General features: G+C 39.0%; 1 protein-coding gene across 1 annotated transcript in view; it reads right to left on the reverse strand.

Moving 5' to 3' along the window:
- The window catches only part of NFX1 (nuclear transcription factor, X-box binding 1), a gene marked incomplete at its 5' end in the record, with an annotated part of 72097 nt that overhangs the window by 6716 nt on the left and 44783 nt on the right, over positions 1-20598 (reverse strand). The window contains 9 exon segments of the mRNA XM_031557807.1: positions 2790-2935; positions 9778-9844; positions 13839-13937; positions 14511-14552; positions 15689-15713; positions 15716-15789; positions 18522-18595; positions 18889-19119; positions 19515-19594. Coding sequence (XP_031413667.1) covers positions 2790-2935; positions 9778-9844; positions 13839-13937; positions 14511-14552; positions 15689-15713; positions 15716-15789; positions 18522-18595; positions 18889-19119; positions 19515-19594 — 838 coding nt within the window.

A 20598-nucleotide genomic window follows, 5' to 3' on the forward strand; every position in this document is an offset into this window, starting at 1 on the left:
AGATGGAGAGTAAATTAGCTTGGCCTCTCCATTTCAGAATAGGTGAATAAATGCTACTTCTTGTCCTCCTATTTACATTACATTCATTACTTAATCAAAATCATAGAATTGCTCAGGTTGGAAAAGACCTTCAAGATCATCAAGTCCAACCACAACCTAACCATCCTACCCCAAATTTAACAACCCTCCACTAAATTATGCCCCTGAGCACCACATCAAATGGTTTTTGAACACACCCAGGGAGGGTGATCAACCACCTCCCCTGGGAGCCTATTCCAGTGCTTAACAACCCTTTCTGTAAAGAAGTTTGTCCTGCCATCCAACCTGAACCTCCCCTGGAGGAACTTAAGGCCATTTCCCCTTGTCCTGCCAGCAATGAGAAGATGCCTCACTCTTGTTGCAATCACCTTTCAGCTGTGGGAAGAGAGCAATAAGGTGTCCCCTCAGCCTCCTCTTTCCCACTGGGAAGAAGCATCTCTTTGAATGCCTATTTATGACTTTATCATTTAATGTAACGTTAGCCTTTCCCATACTTCTATTCTCAAAAGTACCATTGCATTTGAAACCACTAGCATACACACAAATAAAATATAGGATTAATAATGATATTTTCAATGAACATATATACATTCTAAGGTTGTTTACTTCCATATATAGTAAGTCACTGACTTTCTGGGAAACCCATTCCACAGTTGTTATATACTGTATGAACCTTCTTCCTGATAATTTTATTTGTGCCTGTTATCTTTTCTGACAAGAGAAAAAAGAGAGAGGATTCTGTACTTGGGCTATGATTTCAGACAATTTAGTGATAACTCTCCAGTACTATTTCCAAAAAGTTAATCTGTATCTCTTACTACTTTTAACACTCTTATATGAAGACTGCTCCAAAAGTAGCGTTTCCTATTTTATTATGTTGGCCCATGATATTAGAGGCAGATGTTGGTGGGATAGCAGTAGAGGTTGAACCTCCTGCCAATATTCCACTACGTTTTGTTGTTGTGTGACAGATGGTAGGCAAAGGGGCAGTCTGACAAAATGGCATCTGACATAGATGTGCATATGAAGCAAAGGGGTGGAAATTAATTCCTCAGTGAGGATAAAATGCACCCACTGGCATTCACTGATGCTAGCTGAACATTTCTGAAGATCAAATTGTGGATGTTACACAGTGAGGTAGTGGAAGGTGTGTTTCAGCAGTGGTGACAGGGGGTTACTGCCACTGCTACAGTCTTTACGATGCAAGCAAGCTTTTGTTCATTGCTGGTAAAAATGCATAGCTAATGGTGGTGACCGTGCTGAAAAACAGTGTTTTGTAGCTGAGAATTTGCTCTACAAATAGCATTACTGTGCCTCTGTATCTTTAGTAGTTTCCATGGAAATAAATAGGGCAGAGAAGCCACGGGTAAGGGAATACTAAGAACAAGATGTAAGAAATTGAATAAAACCAGTTGAGCTTTCTGTTGACTATAAGTCCTGCAGAAGAAGCTGTTGTGAAATACTTAAATTTGAAACTTGAGCTATCACTTGTCTGAGGTGTCAATGACTTTTAATGTCTTGAAGAGAACAAAGGAAAAGACAGTGAAAATAACTTTTGGATGAATCCACTGAAGAAACATTGCTAGACAGCTGAAAAATATTCCCAGTAGAGCACTCACTGTCATTAAGAACATCAGAAGTAAAACGTTCATTCTGCACTGCATGCTCTTCCCTAACAACACGTGGGAAGGACCAAGTGTGCAACTTTTCCTAACACCACAGAAGTCTTCCCATGCTAAATTTGCAGCATATGACATCTTTGCTTTTAAAGCATTGTCACCTATCCCATTCCTTTCTCTAACACTTTATCCACTTCTGCATTAATTTCTCATCATCCCCTAGCTTCTTTCCTTTTTCTTAAGTAAGCTTTATCTTATCAACCTCCTTTAGCACAAACGTGGGTTCATGGAGGGAAATCTTACAGAAATGTCCCAACTCCATTGAAAGTACTCAAGATTCTAGCTACGCTACCAAACCATCAGCAGCCTCAGAAGCAAGTAATGGCACTCTAATAGCAGGAAAGGTGAAAAAAATTATTATTATATATCTTTTATTATTAACTAGAGTCAATATCTAGTTAAAAACTAGTTAAACTGGTTGTCAAAGAACCACAATTTGACAGTTCTAAACTAAAAACAGATATTGTTAAACTAAATAAACCACTCAGTGATAACAGAATCAAGAAAATCATGCTCTCTCCAATACAATAATCTTGCTTCACTTCTTCTACTATGAACCTCCTTTTACAGGCCCTCTCCAAGTATCTCCAGTTTTGCTTAGAAATCTCTTGCAGTAACTCCATCTCCCTTTTTGTCTTTTGTCTTGAGAGAGGATAGGAATTCCTGTGGCAGATTCAGATGGAGCAAATAAGTTCCAGTAGCAAGCTTCTGCAAAGAGGTGCAAATTTAGGAGTGAATTCTCTATCCAGCTGTTAATTTTAATGAAAATTTATTACATCTATTATCTTTGACACTTCTCTCAAATTTAGCTCACGACAAAAAGAAAGTTAGTGCTGAGACAAGTTTTAAAAATGTTGTTTTCCTTGCTTTCTTATTTTTAATCTGGGTTTTCCTGAAGATGTGCTCGATGATGAGAAAAAGAAGTCTTATCAAATTATCAATTTAAAACTGCATTTAAAATTTTTAACAGAAACTACTGCGTTGCAAATTGCATTGCAAATAAAATCATCCAATTAAGTGATAAATCATACACAATACATTCATTTCTAGAAAACAGAATTAATTACATACTTGACTGCAGTGATAACAACATTACGCTTTGGCTCGTTGTCATAGCTCACACTTTCAATGCCATAAACCTGAGCTAGTTCGTGGATGATTCTGCGGTGATCTCTGTTCATTGGTGGGTAACAATGACTCTTCTTTGTGTACTTGCCCTGAAGTCAAAAGAAAAAACAAAATACAATAAGGTTTCCCTTTAGCAAAGAAAGGTAGGGCATGAGGAGGGAACAGTGAAATGAGAAAGACTGCTTCTACCTTGTAAATTTTGCCACTGTGACAAAAAGTACTACAACAGAATGCTAATAAATCAGTATTGATAAAAACTCATCTGAAAACGACAATTTAGTTCTCACCTCAAAGCATTAACACATGTATGTATGTACAAATTCTGAATACATCCTCTCTCCTTACACCCCAAAGAAGCAGGATATTTTTTTCTGAATTTTTCTTTTTCAGATTGCTTTCTTACAATGCAGGTACTGCTATAAAGGCATCAGATTTAGTTATCACTTGCCTGTACCAAAGCAGCTGTTCATCTGCAAAATCTGCCATGTAATAAAGTCTATCATTATAGACTTTATCATTACAGACTATATCATTAAAGTAGTTTTAGTTTCAGTTAACCAAGACTGATGTTTGATCTGACGCTGGCTGCTACATAAAAAAATAATAATAATAATTTTTTTTTTTAATTGTCCCTCCCTCCTAATGGGTGGTGTGACGTAGTAACATCATACAAGGTACTCAATACTTCGGTCTGCTTCAATGACTCAAAACACCCTGTTTTGCCTTTGCCTAATTTGTCACCTAAAGGTATCACAGGATTTTAGGCCTACAGACAGGATTCAAGGGGAAGATAAACTACCAGTTTCAAACAAAGTTTGAGTCAGGGATTGCTAGAGAATTCTGAACCTGAACAAGTTTGCAGAACTGGATGCAGGGCATTTAATGACACTAAGAGACCAGAATCATCTTTGAAAGGTTGTGGAGTATTCGGTATGAACCTAATGACTAGAAAAAAACCCACTGTTGTGCCTAGGCTCAGGAAGAACGAGAATGACAACAAGAACTACAGACTGATCATCTGCAGAAAGCATTTTAGGCACATGAAGTAGAAGGTCCTTAGGAGCAGCCAATTTCAGAAAGCTTTTCAGAATTTGAACAACCTGATCTGACTTTACTGTTGGTTCCTGCTACAAGGAGGAGTTTGCACTAGATGACTTCTCTAGGTCCCTGAATGATTCTGGGACGTTTTCTGACAACCTATACTAGACATTCAAATACAAACATTTGATTAATATACCTCTGGCTTACACAGTGAGAATTACTGAGAATGACATCAAAAAGTTGGCATGTTACAGATGACATGAGAAGTCTTTTCTAAGTCACTAAGATGCAGAAAAGCTCACTTCAGAATCTAATAAAAGGACAATTTTGATAAATCTTAAACTACACACAAATGTTAGTTCAAGTCTGATTTGGTACTGCCAGAAGTAACTTTGATGCAGCACTGTGCACTCTTTATTTATTTATTTGGAAACTATTATTTTAAATTTTAACTAGTTACATTAAGCAAAAGAATAAATGCTCTTCAAAATTATTTAAACTGCAGAAATCACCACACAGAAATATCTGCCTCCTCTCAAACTGTTCAGTAGCTAAATTATGAATAGTAAACAGATCTGAAATTGTGGTCACTCTTTTCCATGCTCATTACTTTTAAGAGTAATTATATGCAATCAGGATAGAATCTTTACTTATCAGTAACAACATTAAACTACCTACCAACTACAACACATACAGGTTCTAGACAAACGTTTAGATGAAGCGAACTCTACAAATTCTGCACCTATTTATTACTTCCTTTAGAAAAGTCGTAGTAATTCTGGGCTCAGGAAAAAAAAACATCAGAATTTCTTCCTATATGCGGACAGACCTGGATGATACAAATATTTTCTGGCTTGTCTGCTTATATACAATAGCAGTGTCAACTCAGCTGTACCAGATTCGTGCATACAGGTGAATCTAGGGGAACAGACGTTCATGAGGCAAGCAAAGTCATAGAATGGCAGATGAGTTTAACTGTATTAACGTGTAGAGTGACCATTCAGAAAATAAGGAAAAGAATAGAAATCCTTTTTATTGCTCATTTATCCAGTTAAGTTGAAGTTGTATCCAACAGTGCAAAAACATAAACAAATCAAAGCAGATGTAAATATACGTAACAGTAATGTGTACAAGAGATAGTACTGACATAGGCAGAGCTACCTGAACATCTGATAGGCTAACATGCCAAACCCTTTTAATACAAGAGAGTAAGCTCTACATTTAGAAATAAAGAATGTAAGGCACATCTTCAACCAGAAAGGATTTAGGACATGGGTGTCTAACCTTTTGGCTTGCCTGGAATGCACAGAGTGGACAGGAATTGTCTTGTCCACAATCACTCCGAAAGTAATGCCTCCTATTTCCATGGAAACTACTAAAGATACAAAGGGCACAATCACACTATTTGATAGAGTAAATTCTCAGCTACAAAACACTACTGCTCAACACAGTCATCACCATTAGCTATGCATTTTTGCCAGTGACAAACCAGAGCCTGCTTGCTGCGCTCATAAAAATTTGTACCGGGGAGATAACCCACTGTCATTGTTACCACTGCTGAGACACACCACTACCAAAGTCACATGCACTGTTTGGTCTCCATAAATGTTCAGCAGGTGTTGATGACTGTCAATGGGAGCAATTTTTTCTGCACAGACGAACTCAGTTCCATCCCCTTGTTCATATACACTTCCACGTCAGCCAGACTGCCCCCTTGCTGTCCTCTGCTGCATGGCAATTAAATGTAAGGGAATATTGGCAGGAAGGTTCGACCTCTATTGCCATTCCACCAACATCTGCCTCTGATGCCGTGGCCCAACATAGTAAAACATAGTAAAATAGTAAACATAGCAAAATAGAAGGCATTACTTCTGGAGAAGCCTTTGTAAAATGTATAGTATGTTCAATGTACATAAGGAACAAAACTTACTTTAACCTTCAATATTTTTTATTAAAACAAAAAAGCAACAAAAACCACAAAACTAGTGGGATATCTGACCTTGTTTATCTAATACATCAATCACTGATTTGATGGAAGTGATTGCAATTTTAATGAGTTATCAAAGTGATCATCAGAGATTTTTGATGAAATTTTACTCTTCCTGTACTTCATTCTTGAAAATAGTTGTTCACAAATGTATGTACTGCCAAAAAGTGAAGATGTGAATACGGTGTGATTGCAAAATGAGGAACGTTTTCCTCTGTTAAGATAGGTCTTATAAAAGTAAAGAGATATGACCAAAGTTTTAAGTTAAATATATGATTGTAACCATATAAATTCCATTTGAAAACATGCAGGTAACGTATTTATGTTGACCAAAAATGGAGCTGCAAATATTAAAAAAAAAAAAAAAGCCATGATATTTTTGGCAATCTTGAAACCTGTTCTCAAATTCCTTTATCAGAATGGAAAGTACAGATGCATATTTTTCTCTGTTCACAAGACTGTATTTATCCAGTGTATCAAAGTGCATAAAATTATTTGCCATAACTTGAGGTGGAACTGCAATGCATCTTCCAACATAATAAAATAGGAGGCATTACTTTTGGAGCAGCCCTCATACATTAAATATTCTGATGGAACTTCTCAGGTAACTCTTTGATTTGCCTTCTAAGGACTTCACGAAAGAAGAATATTTAGCCTGCACGTGTATGATATAGACTCCAAAGCCTAAGAATTCTGTCACTCATCCTTGTTGTTCAGAAAAGAAACCTTTGAAACATGATTTGTCTCTTGGGGATTACTTTCACCTTGCAAAATAGCAACAGTGTGAAGTGCAGGATTGTGCAGAACTCTGCCAAGTGACTCTACACTGTTCAACTTGATCACGACAGAAACTTAAACAGAGAGCAATTTGCCTTTTATGTGGTGGTGGGAGCTGTCTTGGGCAGAGCGATGAGTTCTCAATCCTTGGTGAAGGCAGAACAGGGGTCAGCAAAACTGCTATGCTGGACTTCAAGAGGGCAGACCTGGATCTGTTCAAGATATTGGTAGGGAAGGTCCCTTGGGAGCAAGTCTTGAAGGCACAGGAGCAGGCTGTCCCTATGTGCCATGAGATGAGTCTGTGGGAAAGACCAGTATGGTTGAACAGGGAACTTCACTGAGACTCCAGGAAAGAAAGAAAAAAAGTGTTTACCTCCTGGGGAAGAAAGGACAGGCAACCTGGGGAGAGTACAAGGAAGTATGAAGGGAGAAAATCAGAAAGGCTAAACCTAATGTGAGCTCAACCAGGCCACTGCAGTAATGGACAACAAAAAATATTTTCACAAATAATATTAACAGTAAGAGGAGAATGAAGAAATATCCTTTACTCGAAACGACGGGGAGAATGAACCACTGAGGATAAGGAAAAATGTTGAGGCTCTCAATACCTTCCTTGTCTCTGTCCTTAAGAGTCAGATCAGTTATCCTTGGGGTACACAGCCTCCTGACCAGGACTCTGGGGTGGGGAGCAGAATAAACACCTCATCATTCAGGTGGAAACAGTCAGGAGACCTGCTACTCCATCTGGACTGTCGCAAGTTCATGAGGCCAGATGGGATCTACCCAGAGGTGCTGAGGCAGCTGTCAGAGGCGACGGCCAAGCAACTTTCCATCTATCAGTGGTCCTCGTCAACCAGGAAAGTTCCAGATGAGGAACTTTAACAGGAGACCTGCTAATGTGATCCCCATCTATAAGAAGGGTTGTAACGAGAATCCAGAGAATTACAGGCCTTTCAGCCTGACCTCAGTGTCAGGGAAGGTTATGGAACAGGTCACCCTGAGGGAGATCACACGGCTTCTGTAAGACAACCGGGCGATCAGGCCTAGCCACCATGGATTCGTGAAAGGCAGGTCCTGCCTGATCAGCCGGATCTCCTTCTGTGACCAGATGACCTACCTGACAGATGAGGGAAAGGCTGCTGTCATAGCATACTTAGACTTAAACAAAGCCCTTGATGCTGTCTCGTGCAGTATTCTCCTGGAGAAGCTGGCAGCCCAAAGGTACACTCTTTGCTGGGTTAAGAACTGGCTGGCTGGTTGGGCCAGGAGAGTGGTGAAGTTAAATGGAGTTAAATCTGGCTGGCAACCAGTCATGGAAAGTGTTCCCCAGGGAGTCATTACTGGGGTCCATGTTGTTCAGTATCTTCACTGACAACCTGGATGACGGGACTGAGTGCACCCTCAGGGAATCTGCAGGTGACACCAAGTTGGGAGGTAGCAACTTGGAGCAGCGACTGAAAAGCTGCACAGAGGAAAAGGATTTTGGGGTGTTGGTTGACACTGCTAAACATGAGCCAGCAGTGTGCCCAGGTGGCCAAGACGACTAATGACATCCTGGCCTGTATCACAAACAGCACAGCCAGCAGGACCACGGAGGTGACTGTCCCCCCCGTTCACATCTGGTGAGGCCACACCTTGAGCACTGAGTGCTGCGTTCAGTTTTGGGCTCCTCACTACAAGAAAGACATTGAAGCCCTTGAGCGTGTCCAGAGAAGGGCAATAAAACAGGTGAGGGGTCTGGAGCACAACAAGCTGAGGGAACTATGACTGGTTAGTCTGGAGGAGGCTCAGCTGAAAACTTATTCTCCACAACTACCTGAAGGGAGGTTGTAGTGAGGTGGAGGTCAGCCTCCTCCCCCACGTAACAAGCAATAGGACTAGAGGGACATCAAGTTGCACCTTGAGGGGAGGTTCAGGCTGGATATGAGGAAAAATGTCTTTGAAAGAGTGGTCAGGCACTGGAACAGGGAGCCCAGGGAGCTGGTTGAGTCATTGTCCCTGGAGGTGTTTAAGGAAAGGGTAGATGCAGTACTTAGGAACACTGTTTAGTGCACAATATTAGTGGTAGGTGGACAGTTGGACTAAACGGTCTTAGAGATCTTTTTGAACTTTAATGATTCTATGATCCTCTAGGTCAGATAGGGAAAGTATTGTCATGACTGATTTGTTTTACACTTTTCATTCTCTTCTGCATTACACACTTTCATTAGATACTCAACCTGTTTTATAGAATCTTAACAGTCGTTTACTGTCATGGTTTTTTGATTTTTGTTGTTGGTATTCCACACCATAACATCATGTAAAGCAGTGGGAGTTAAAGAGCTAATGTTCCGGTTCTGCAGATCACTGTTTCTGGCTGCTTTGTTCATGGAGGCCTGAAGGGAGAATTTTGCTTTTACTAAAAGCCTATGATTTTGTCTGTAGAATAGACCTCTCTAGGTATGCTGGAGTCTTCCAGATAACTGTCGCTGAATCCAAGTTTCCTTCTAGAAAGAGGAGGACTACTACATACATCAGATGCTGGAAAGCATCTATAGATCTGTAAGCAACTTCTGCAACAGGGACAAGAAGAACCTAGGGCTTTCATTCTCAAAAATCTGAATCTCTGACCTCTGGAGATCATTGAGTCCAATCCCCCTGCTAAAGCCTAGAGTAGGCTACAAAGAAAAGCAAGTTTCGAATACCCATCTACTTACTGGACATCTGCCCTTTAGATATTTTTAAGTGTTGACTGGATCCCCCACCCTCAAGGGTTTTCTCAAGGCTAAGAAGTCCCAAGTCTCTCAGCCTTTCCTCCTAAGAGATGTTCCAGTCCCCTAGTAATCTTTACAAGACTCCACACTGGACTCTCTCCTTTTGCACTGATGCACTGAAGTCTGGAACTACTTGAACCTTAATATAAACAAAACAAAAAAACAAACTACTACTTTGCTGTGACAGAAGTGATTCCAATACTGTGCATCCTAACTTTGTTTATAATTAAAAATACGCATTCTAATAGAGTAAAAAAATATTTAGTGTTAATTCTTACTACTAACGCTAAAGCTTAGTGAACATTATTCAGATTCCTCCCAATCTGGAGGAAACTGCTCCTTTTAATAACTCAAGGAACACGCAAGTACTGACCTTATTCACAGCTTCCACAAGCATTCTCATCTCCTTCTCAACATCGCTGACAAATTTTAAGTCTTTCCTGCAAGAACAATATACTAGGTAAATGAGGCAACTGAATGTACAACGACTTTATTTTTTTAACATTTTTACCAACCACAAAATTAAAGATCTCAATTAACTGAGGCAAATACAAGAGTTTAGACTGCACTTCAGTTTATACACAACTCGATTGGCATTTTAAAATGTTCATTTATGTCATCATTACTATGAAAATCTTGAATTATTTTCCCTCCAAGCCTTGGAAGACAGCACAGAATTCTACAATACAGCACAACTGTCTGACAATACAACTCTGAATTTTCAGATCAGTAAAATGAAGGTTTTAAATTTGTCATTTCAGTGTTTTTCAACTACTTGTCATTATGGCAATTCACGTGTATTACATGATTAGACATAAAAACAAGTATTGGTTTTAAAGAGTGAAATTCTTTTCCAAGACAGAAAAAAAGTGCACTGGCTGGTGAATTATGAAAACAATAGAAGAATAAGACTAACTGCAAGGAAACAAAATATTCTTGATATGATATATTAAAGATTTTTGTAATTAGTTTACCCTAATTAATCACAGTAGATTGAATCTGTCAGAGTGAGCTTTACACTCTCTGTTTAAATGAGCAGGTAAACTAACTTCAAAAGTAAGGTTAACATTTGTCAGCACATCATCTTCACACAGAAAAAGGGTACCTGAAGATTTCCTATCTCAAAGTTAGCAGTAAATAAAGTTTCTTCTTCAAAGGCACCACTTCAGAGCAAGACAACATTATTTCGTGAATTACGTCTGCATTTCAACAGACAAGACATGGATGCCCTACAAGGCTAGGTGCTGAAGTGAAGGTCTGATCAAAGGATCAAGTGGTCTCAAGCAAATATGAAAGATGACAACGTTGAGTCGCTTGTCTACCAAAATCACAGATCAATGGACTCAGATGCTAAAATGGACTCAGCCTATCACTGGAAAACTTTCCATGTTTTATAACAGGTCCCATTCATCAAGTGAATACCACATTGAATGGAGTTATCAGAAATCTTGAATCTTCACTTGAGAAAAGTATTACACGACTCAGAGAATTCCAAAAAACAGAGTGCCAAATTTGACCTTCAGAGTTAAAAATAAAGGTCACTCCAGACACCTATCTATGAAACAAAGTCAGCACATGCAGCATGAGATTTTGAAAAAAATGCTAACACAAAAATCAGTAGCTAAAAATAAATAAATAAAAATTATCTATTCAGGACATACTTAAATCCAGAGAGTCAGAAAGTAAATACTGAATTAAATGACAGCCATGAACATTCAAATTTTAAAATAAAATGTCCACAGAAAAAAAGAAAATGGAAACAGCAGTCCAATGAGATGGTCTATAAGCACCTGAAACGTCTTTAAAAAAAAAAAAAGCCTCTAAAAAGAGTTATTAACTGAAAGTGACCAGCAGTATTAAACCAAATGAGCATTCTTTCAAAAAGCAATTCCAAGACAGTCAAGACTGAAGTACTCAGGGAAAAAAGGAGATTTTACGAGCTGACTGAGAGAATGTTAATTCTCTGCAGTTTGAATGAATTGGTGAGATGAGCTGAACAGAAACTAATTTAATGGGCATCATCTAAAACCCACAGTTTTACTACTTCCTTAAAAAGCAAAAGCTGGACCTCACTACCTTTTTGGCCTGTTACTTACTGTCATTTGCTGATGACACAAAACTAGGAAGAATGACATGCCAGAAGGCTGGGCTACCATCCAGCAAGACCTAGACAGGCTGGTGAGTTGGGCAGGGAGAAATTTTATGTTTCATTACAAGGGCAATGTAGAGTCTTGCTTCTGGGCAAGAACAACCCCAGGTACCAGTATGGGTTGGGGACTGACCTGCTGGAGTGCAGAACAGGGAAAGGGACCTGGGCGTCCTGTGGACAGCAGGATGACCACGAGCCAGCACTGTACCCTTGTGGCCAAGAAGGCCGATGGCACCCTGGGGTGTATTAGAAGGGGTGTGGTTAGAAGGTCCAGAGAGGTTCTCCTCCCCCTCTACTCTGTCCTGGTGAGACCACATCTGGAGTATGGTGTCAGTTCAAGGGCAGGGAACTGCTTGAGAGAATCCAGCACAGAGCCACAAAGGCGATTAAGGGCGTGGAGCATCTCCCTTACGAGGAGGGGCTGAGGGAGCTGGGTCTCTTTAGCTGGGAGAAGACTGAGGGGTGTCCTCATTAATGCTTATAAATATGTAAAGGGTGAGCGTCAGGAGGATGGAGCCAGGCTCTTCTCAGTGACATCCAGTGATGGGACAAGGGGCAACGGGTGCAAGCTGGAACACAGGAGGTTCTACGTGAATATGAGAAAAACTTCACGGTGAGGATAACAGAACACTGGACCAGGCTGCCCAGAGAGCTTGTGGGGTCTCCTTCTCTGAAGGCATTCAAAACCCGCCTCAAGTTCTTGTGGGACCTCATCTAGGTGTTCCTGCTCTGGCAGGGGGATTGTAATCAGGCTAATTTCAGACTGTTCACACCTCTGCCACTAAGGCTGACAAAGCAAGATTTCCTTTAGAGTTTCAAGTTTTCCTTTGATGTTATGAGATGAAGCTGTGATGAAAAAAGTCTCCTCTCAATTCTGCATAGTTTTGTCTATCCAAGTTTGGCAGCAAGCTTCATGAAACTGTTTTAACTTAATAAATAAAGGGGAGTGCCAGGTCAATATGCAAGGAAGTACATTCTGTACTCCAAGCTACAGAAAAGCATGAACTTACATTGAAGGGTGGAAAGAAGCATGGGGTTAACAAGCAACACTGGCAGACTCTGATACTGGCAAAAATTCTGAAAAGCCAAGAATAACAAATCCATTAGAAGGTCATTGGAGAAGAGGAGGTTCAGATGGGAACTTATTGCTCTCTACAACTACCTGAAGAGAGGCTGTGGCAAAGAGAGCATCGGCCTTTCCTCCCAGGTAACTAGTGACAGGATTAGAAGGAAAGGCCTCAAGTTGTGCCAGGGGACATTCAGGTTGGATCATCTTCTCTGAAAGAGGGGACAGGCACTGGAACAGGCTCTCCAGGGAGATGATGGAGTCACCATCTCTGGAGGTGCTCAAGAAATGTTTAAATGTTGTACTGAGGAACGTGGTTTAGTGGAAAATTGGTGATAGGTGGACGGTTGGACTGGATGATCCTGGAGATCTTTTTCAACCTTGGTGATTCCATGATTAGGCTGAGGAGAATGAAGCCTGTTGCAAGTCATTCCACTTGTCAGAACTTACAGAGAATTCTGAGCTGCCAGAAAAAAATTCTGTAACTTGCATACTTCGTAGATTTTGCCATTCGGAGGAAAGTCAAATGTTTCACCAACTGATGAAAGACCATCAAGAGTGATCAAGAAAGAAAACATTAAAGCCTTAGATCTACAGTTTGAAGTTTGCTGCTGACGTAAATGTAGATCTGTTAATTCAGGGAGAAACTAATTTACATTGCAAACTATAGCAAGATAAATTAAATTCAATAGATCAGTGTGCAGTATCCTTTGAGACTAACAAAATCTTTTGCTTAGGGCCAAGACTCAATGAGAAGAATGGCCTGAGTGCTTTATTTTGAGAATCAATTCACAAATATAAAGCAGCTAAGAGGGGAATGCAAGTAAAACTGTAGAATGAATCAACATAAATACTTTCATGAAGGGAACAAAGAAGTATTACAACTATTTTTTAAGACATCTGAAATAAAATACAGGATTCTGGTCAATTCTAAACACTGCAGTCTGTGTAGAGAATAGCGGACAAGAAAATAGAAGTAATTTGAAAAACATGAAACCAAAGATGTTGGTTTAATGTAGCAAGGTGCAGGCTAGGTGAGATTTGATTGTACTCAAAAGAAAAAGAGTATACATGCGGGAAATATGTGCAAGATATTTGACGTAGTAAGGAAGTGAAAATCTGTATCTTGGTTTCTGAAAGATAGTAGAATCATGATCTATTTTCCATCTTGCTCTCTGAACTGTTTATCTACAACACCCATCATCATCAAAACACATACCTGGCATCTTCTTTTAAGAGGTCACTGTACTTTGGTCCAGAAGAACGAGTGTTAAAAGGGTCAGAATTATCGTCTATTTCAAGAGCATCGGCAAGGCGCCTAAATTCAACAGTAGGAGAGAAAAAAAGCGAAAACATCACACATAAACAACAAAAAAAAAATCAACCTGAAACATTTTCTCACTGAAGAGTTGAGATGAGTTACTAATACGAATAAACAACATATAAAAGATCAGATTTTATATGTTTGATACTAATATTTAGGACTCTTCAATATACTGTACTGTTAAATCTCAGCTCAATACAGATCCCTGTTGGTGGTGAATGCTGTAAAATCCAACTGGCAACTGATCACACGTGGTGCTCCCCATATCAGTGGTAAGACTGTCTTGTTTATCTTTATTGATGGCTTGGACGAGGGCACTGAGTGCACCCTCAGTAAGTTTACAGATGACACCAAGTTGGAAGGAAGTGTTGATCTGCCTGTGGGTAGTAGATAGGCACTTCAGAGTGATCTGGATAGACATTATCGAAGGGCCAACGGGATGAAGCCCTGTACTTCGGCCAGAACAACCCCACACAACATTACATGCTTAAAGCAGAGTGGCTGGAAGTCTGTGTGGAAGAAACATATGGTGCCTTTCAGAAAAAGGCAAGTGAAGTTGTTGCCCACCTGTTCCTCTGAAGAGCTAAACATTCTTCATCACATTGCAACCTGAATTCAGAAAAAAACAATTAGATTCACTAAAAATGAAGTAAGTCCTTTTAGTCATCCAGAAAAGAATGCTAACAGCAACCTGAGGAAATTCAGATGGACTCCAAAGAGTTTGTGGACCTCATGGACAAAAAGTTCAAGTTAGTAATGTGCCTTTGCAAGAAGACAAGCTTACGGTATTCTGAGTTGCATTAAAGAAAATATTGCCAACACATCAATGGATGTGATCCCTCCCTCAACTCAGCACTTGTGAGGCTAATCCTGGAGTACTGCGTCCTGGGCTCCTGTGTACTAGAGATACTTCAGCATACCAAAGGGAGTCCAACAAAGGGCTGACTGAATGGACTGCAGTACTTGTCCTGGGCTGAGAATGGCTGAGAGAACTGGGACTGTTCAGACCAGAGGAGAAGCTTGACAAAGATCTTAACAATTTATCTAAATCCCTTAAGGGATGGTACAAAGAGAACAGACCCAGGCTCTTTTCAGCAGCGTCCAGAGCCAAGACAGGAGACAATGGGCACATACTGAGACACAGGAAATTCCTTCTGAACATCAGGAAATACTAATTATGTGTATGTATACACACACAATATACATATATACTAATTACATATATGTATGTATGTATGTGTGTGTGTGTGTGTGTGTGTACATATATGTGTATATATATATGTACACACACACACACACACACACACACACACACACACATACATATATATATGTAAGTGCAGGTGACTGAGCACTGGCACAGGTTGTCCAGAGCAGCTGAGCAGTGTCTGTCCTTAGTGCTCTGGCTCTAGACTCTAGAGCAAGGAATTGGGACTAGCTGACTTCCAGAAGTCCCCTCCAATCTCAATCATTCTGTGATTCTAAGTCTGCTGAGAGAAACTCTGAAACTAATACGATGTTCAATATATAATTATAACAAGAAGCTAAGGAATGATAGAGCTCATTCTACATTAAATCAAAAACAGATATAAAAATAGTAAAACATTCTTATAGCAGTATTAAAGTAGAGCTAGGTTATTAAAAGTCTTTTAACCAGAATTCTACTGATAATACTACGCATTTTCCAAGTCACTTATTCTTCATGTACTCACAAGGATTTCATATTTCTACATGCCTGTCCTTACCTGGCCTGCTTCATTTCTTTTTTGTAATAAGTCTACTGATTTCCACTGAATCTCCAAGCTGCAGATCCGTTAACTTAGTGGCTATAGATATAGCAGCTATTCTGCAACAGAAGAGTATTAGTTTTCATTAGATCTTGGAAATAGTATATAAAGCTCCACACTAAAATATCCAGATAGAAGAAGAAAAGCAAGCATGCTTCCTTGTAAGATTACAGAACCAAAATCTAGTTCTAAATCACCTAGTTTTAGAAGATTTATCTACTTATGTAGATTAAAACGTAAATCTTTCTCATCTTATGCAAATAACAGCCTTGCTTCTTTATGAAATTATTCAGAGCAACAACTCTAAGTCTAAACTAGACAATGTGAATACTCCTTCTTACTTGCTTAAGACTGAAACTGCACCTGAACATACTGGTTTAACAATGCTTTTTAACTTTCCTGTGATTCTTCTTTAACTGTATGCAACTAAAACCTGTAAATTTATAATTACTTTGAAGTTTATCTAGAAAATATTGATGATACAAGCCAAAAGGAAAGAATGAAATGCCTACTGAAACTTAAAATTTTCTTTATAAAACAACTTCATAATTCCCATTAATAGCAAGCCTTTCTAGTCTCATTTTCTAGCTAAAATCTCTACGAATACAATACACAGTACATTTTAAAGTGAAATATCCCATGTCTCAAAATCCCACATCTAAAATTCTGTTCTCTGAACTGTCCTTCCTGATAATTCTCAGATAAAAGCATACATTCGTCTCCAAACACTTCACACGACATTCAGAAAACAACTATTCACACATCAAGAAGGATAATCATACTACACTAAAAAAAGTAGCATTGAGAGACACTACCAGCTTCAAATTTATCAGGTTGGGTCAGAGAAACAGGCCACTAGATGACAACAGCATCTATATCACATATACAGACAGAGCTCCAGAGATCCTTTCCTGTTCCTTTGGGCACCTTTGTGTGCCATTAAATAGCTTTGAACTTGGTAAAACACTCTCTGTAACGTTTTTGAGAAACCTGGACACTCTATTAGCTTGGTGAACTCTCCACAGCAGTACCACGGGAGTAGTTTGGTTTTCTATTTATTCCTTAAAAATGAAGATGGTGGAAAAATTCAAAGCTAATTCCCATAAAACTGGAGTATTTTAATGTCTTGGTGATCTGAACAGTTAGAGATGTAAAATTAGCAAGCATTAAACACTGTTTTTGCTAACATCACATGGTTCATTTGTTGGTAATATCAGTTAATTGAACACGTGTGAACCAAGAGATACGCTTTAAACTGAACGCTTTGTTTCCTTCCTATTGACTTGGCTCATACATACATCCCACTGACTTCACATACACCATCTTCCCCTGTACGAGTGTTTTTGGATTGCCTGAGCCTCACAAATAGGGGAAATATAACAGGCTTCCAAGACAAAAACTTGCAATGCGGTTACCATCCAGCTTATCATTAATGACAAGCTCATGCCAATTCTAAATGATAATTCAATGTTGAGCCAATCTTTTGGCTTATATCAGTACTGGGGAAAAAAAAAATAATTAAAAGCACAAAATTCCTGAAAGTCTACTTACTATTGTTCTGTAATGCTTAATTCACAGTACTAAGGAACCTATTAAGTAGATACTAAGCCACCTTCTGAAGAATTTAAGTCTGGGCACTGATCAGTAAGAAAAGCAATACATCCTCAGTTGGGATAGTTCCTCAAATAACAGAGGTGAAAAAATCATTAGGATGCTTTCTCCGAAAGACAAGAAGTATCTACAACTACTCTCTACTATGAACTGGTACGTAGAGCAAAATTTTTGTTGCACTTCAACCCTCCAAATTATTTTTTTTATTCCCTCTCAATCGCAGGGTAAAAAGGAGTTTTTATTGTCTCTATTTTGCTATTTCTATTTCATAACTTTCAAAGTTCAACTTGATTCTTGTTTTCCTTGTCCCTTCTTTGCCCTCTGATATAAGATAAAAATAAGCGTAGTTTAGAAACAGCATTTAGAGACCAATTCATTGCAAAAAAAAAAAAAAAGCTAGGTAGGACTCAGCTTGCATATTGAAAATCAAGATTCAGATATTAAGAACCAAAGCTCTCATTACAGTCAACGAAATCTAAAAAGTTATTCAACCTAAATTTAGCTGCCTATTCCAGCTTTATCACTCTTTAAATTCCATCATCTGTACTAACTAGGTTCCATCAGACATTAATGGGAACTTTAACAGCAACTCACACATGGACTGTTAGATACCATCACATGTTCAGATGACTGAATTAGAATTCCACAGATGAGAAATCCAAGCTGTGGCATGCCAAGACAGTTAGAGACTGACAGCAAAAAGAGAAATGTGTTGCAGAAGAGCATAGCTGATATGGAGGCTCAGAGGAATAGGGAAAAAGCGTGAAAAACTTCATGAATGGAATATATTGCTGTGTGGGGCTGCTGAATCACAGCCTGAACCTCTGATTGATCACCTGAGGCGAGCAGTGAGTCAGCCACGGGAGCACAGGCGAAGGCAATTCTCCTGTGCTGCAGGAAGGGGTGGAGCCTGGCTGCACCTCTCCTGGACCCATTTAAGAGCTGAATGCCAGTGGGGAAGGGTCTCTCCTGGAGATCCACTCTGCTGGAGTCTATCACGTGAGCCCAGGATAGACTGAGTGTCCTTTTTTTCCTACTCCAGTATAACAATTACATCAGCCAAACTCCTGGATATACTATACCATCTGTATATTCACTGATTGTACAATTGCCAATACTGAAATCCAATCAAACTGCAAAGATCTAATGACAGAAGTAAAATAATTATCATAGTACAAACCTCTGATATGTATTAGATGCTTCTGAGCAAATCATACTCTCCTTTCTTCTTCCACATTCACACTGAAGTTCAACCTGTTGCATTGCACAAGACAGCAGTTGGTTTAAACTTTTTTTTTTTTGTTCAGGGAGGGAAGTGAGAGAGGTGAATTGCACTCCTACAGGAATAGTGACTATTTAATGACAAATAATTTTAAAAAGCAAAACAAACACGCTCCATCACATTACTCAATATTTTAAGTTTATATGATAGCATGACATTTTTTGTATTAAAAAAACATCGCCTTTTGTCAGTAATGTTTTTGGCTGGTAGTTAAATCATACTATTTGCCAGTGAATTTGCAGTTAACTTTCACTGAGCACCTAACCTTTGCACAGCAGGATGTTGTTGGGCAGGATGAAGAAGGATGACATGGAGCCATACAGGGATGATTACAATACAGTCTTGGGATAATACACGGCTGTTTACACTCTTCATCTATAAGACATTCCCCTTTATGACAGATTCTTTTACATTTGTGCATTCCACATTTTAACATTTGATTGCAGCGAAGTCCGCAGGAAATGTCAGTGAGATGACAGGGAATATTGCTTCGCAGCTGAAAGAGGGGAGGAGGAAGACCACATAAAAGAAAATCAGTAATTATAACAGCAAATCTCAAAGCACTTCTATTGTTAACACCTTTGTTTGGCATTATCCACACAAGAAACGTAATACTAAAATACTCTGGACAAAGACAGTGTTCCTTATGTCCATTAATATCAGTATGAATACACATGGCATAAAAGATTTTTCCTATTTAATCATATTAAATACCAACTCCGATAATATATTCCATTCCAAAGAAGCCATGAAAATATAACTCAACAGTCCTAGAAGCTGAACCATCACAGGGTTATCCCTTAAGTTACATAAACATAAAAGCACATCCAGAACATCAATAACTATTTTCAAGCTGCATATAATTAAGAATACAAAAACACTAAGACTTACTTCATGTTTGCCCATACACCATTTCTGAGTGAGATAGGTACAGGGTGGACACTTCTCCTCACTGTGACATGAATGGTACACTGCAGCCACAGATTAAAAAACAGTTTTATTACCATAGTTCAGTCAAATGCCTTAAAAGAGACATTATGGATTATTATATATGAGTTGGTCATTAGTACACAAGTAATGGGAGGAAAGACGCTTCATGAGAGGATAATTTGTTCTTTAAAATAGTCTTTAAAAATTACAATGGCAGATTCTTAGGTGAATATTCTTCTGCATTTTCAAAACTAAACAGATAATAGAAAACATTTGTAGCTTCTGAGCAGGATTACACTATTAGACAGAATATAACAAAGCATATCTGTCCAACGTGTTACAGCACAAGCTTTCAGTCAGTGTAATTTCAAGGAACTCAGAAACCAATTATTCACTACTGTTCACTAGATTATTCTTCTCTTTCAATAGAGCATGTTGTCTCTAATTAAACGAAACATTTAATGCAAACATGACCAGCATGTGGCCTGCAGGCTGCATGCAGCCCACTCCCTGCTGTGAAGGTGGAAGCTTCACCACGGGTGGCTCCAGGCACAACTCATTGCTCAACAACGACCAAACTAACAGCGCACAGATCTTCATGAGCTTGTGTGCAGGCTCCTGTTCATCGCTGGTGAAAACACATAGCTAACGGTGGTGACTATGTGGAAAAACAGTGTAACTTTTCTTTGTATCAGCTGTAGTTTCCATGGAAATAAGAGGCGCTACTTTTGGAGAAACTCATGGATATGCAGCACAAGACAATTCCTCTTTCTCAACGCGGCCCAGGCAAACCAAAAGGTTGGACACTCATGGTTTAATGCATTGTGACTATTAATGATGTTTGAACGTTGCTATCTGGATCAGAAAGAAAAATGTGTTGTTTTACGAGTTAAAAGTACCACTACAGTTATTCACGGCACATTTTTACTTAGTTTTGAAGTATAAGCTTTTGAAAATATTAAACCACTGCAAAAATAGCTCACAAAAGGGTAAGTATTTTTTTCAAACAGACCCATGAATGCTTTACTATGTTTTGAATTTTTTT

The sequence above is a fragment of the Meleagris gallopavo genome, unplaced genomic scaffold (assembly GCF_000146605.3).
Source record: "Meleagris gallopavo isolate NT-WF06-2002-E0010 breed Aviagen turkey brand Nicholas breeding stock unplaced genomic scaffold, Turkey_5.1 ChrUn_random_7180001957942, whole genome shotgun sequence".
Taxonomy (NCBI): domain Eukaryota; kingdom Metazoa; phylum Chordata; class Aves; order Galliformes; family Phasianidae; genus Meleagris; species Meleagris gallopavo.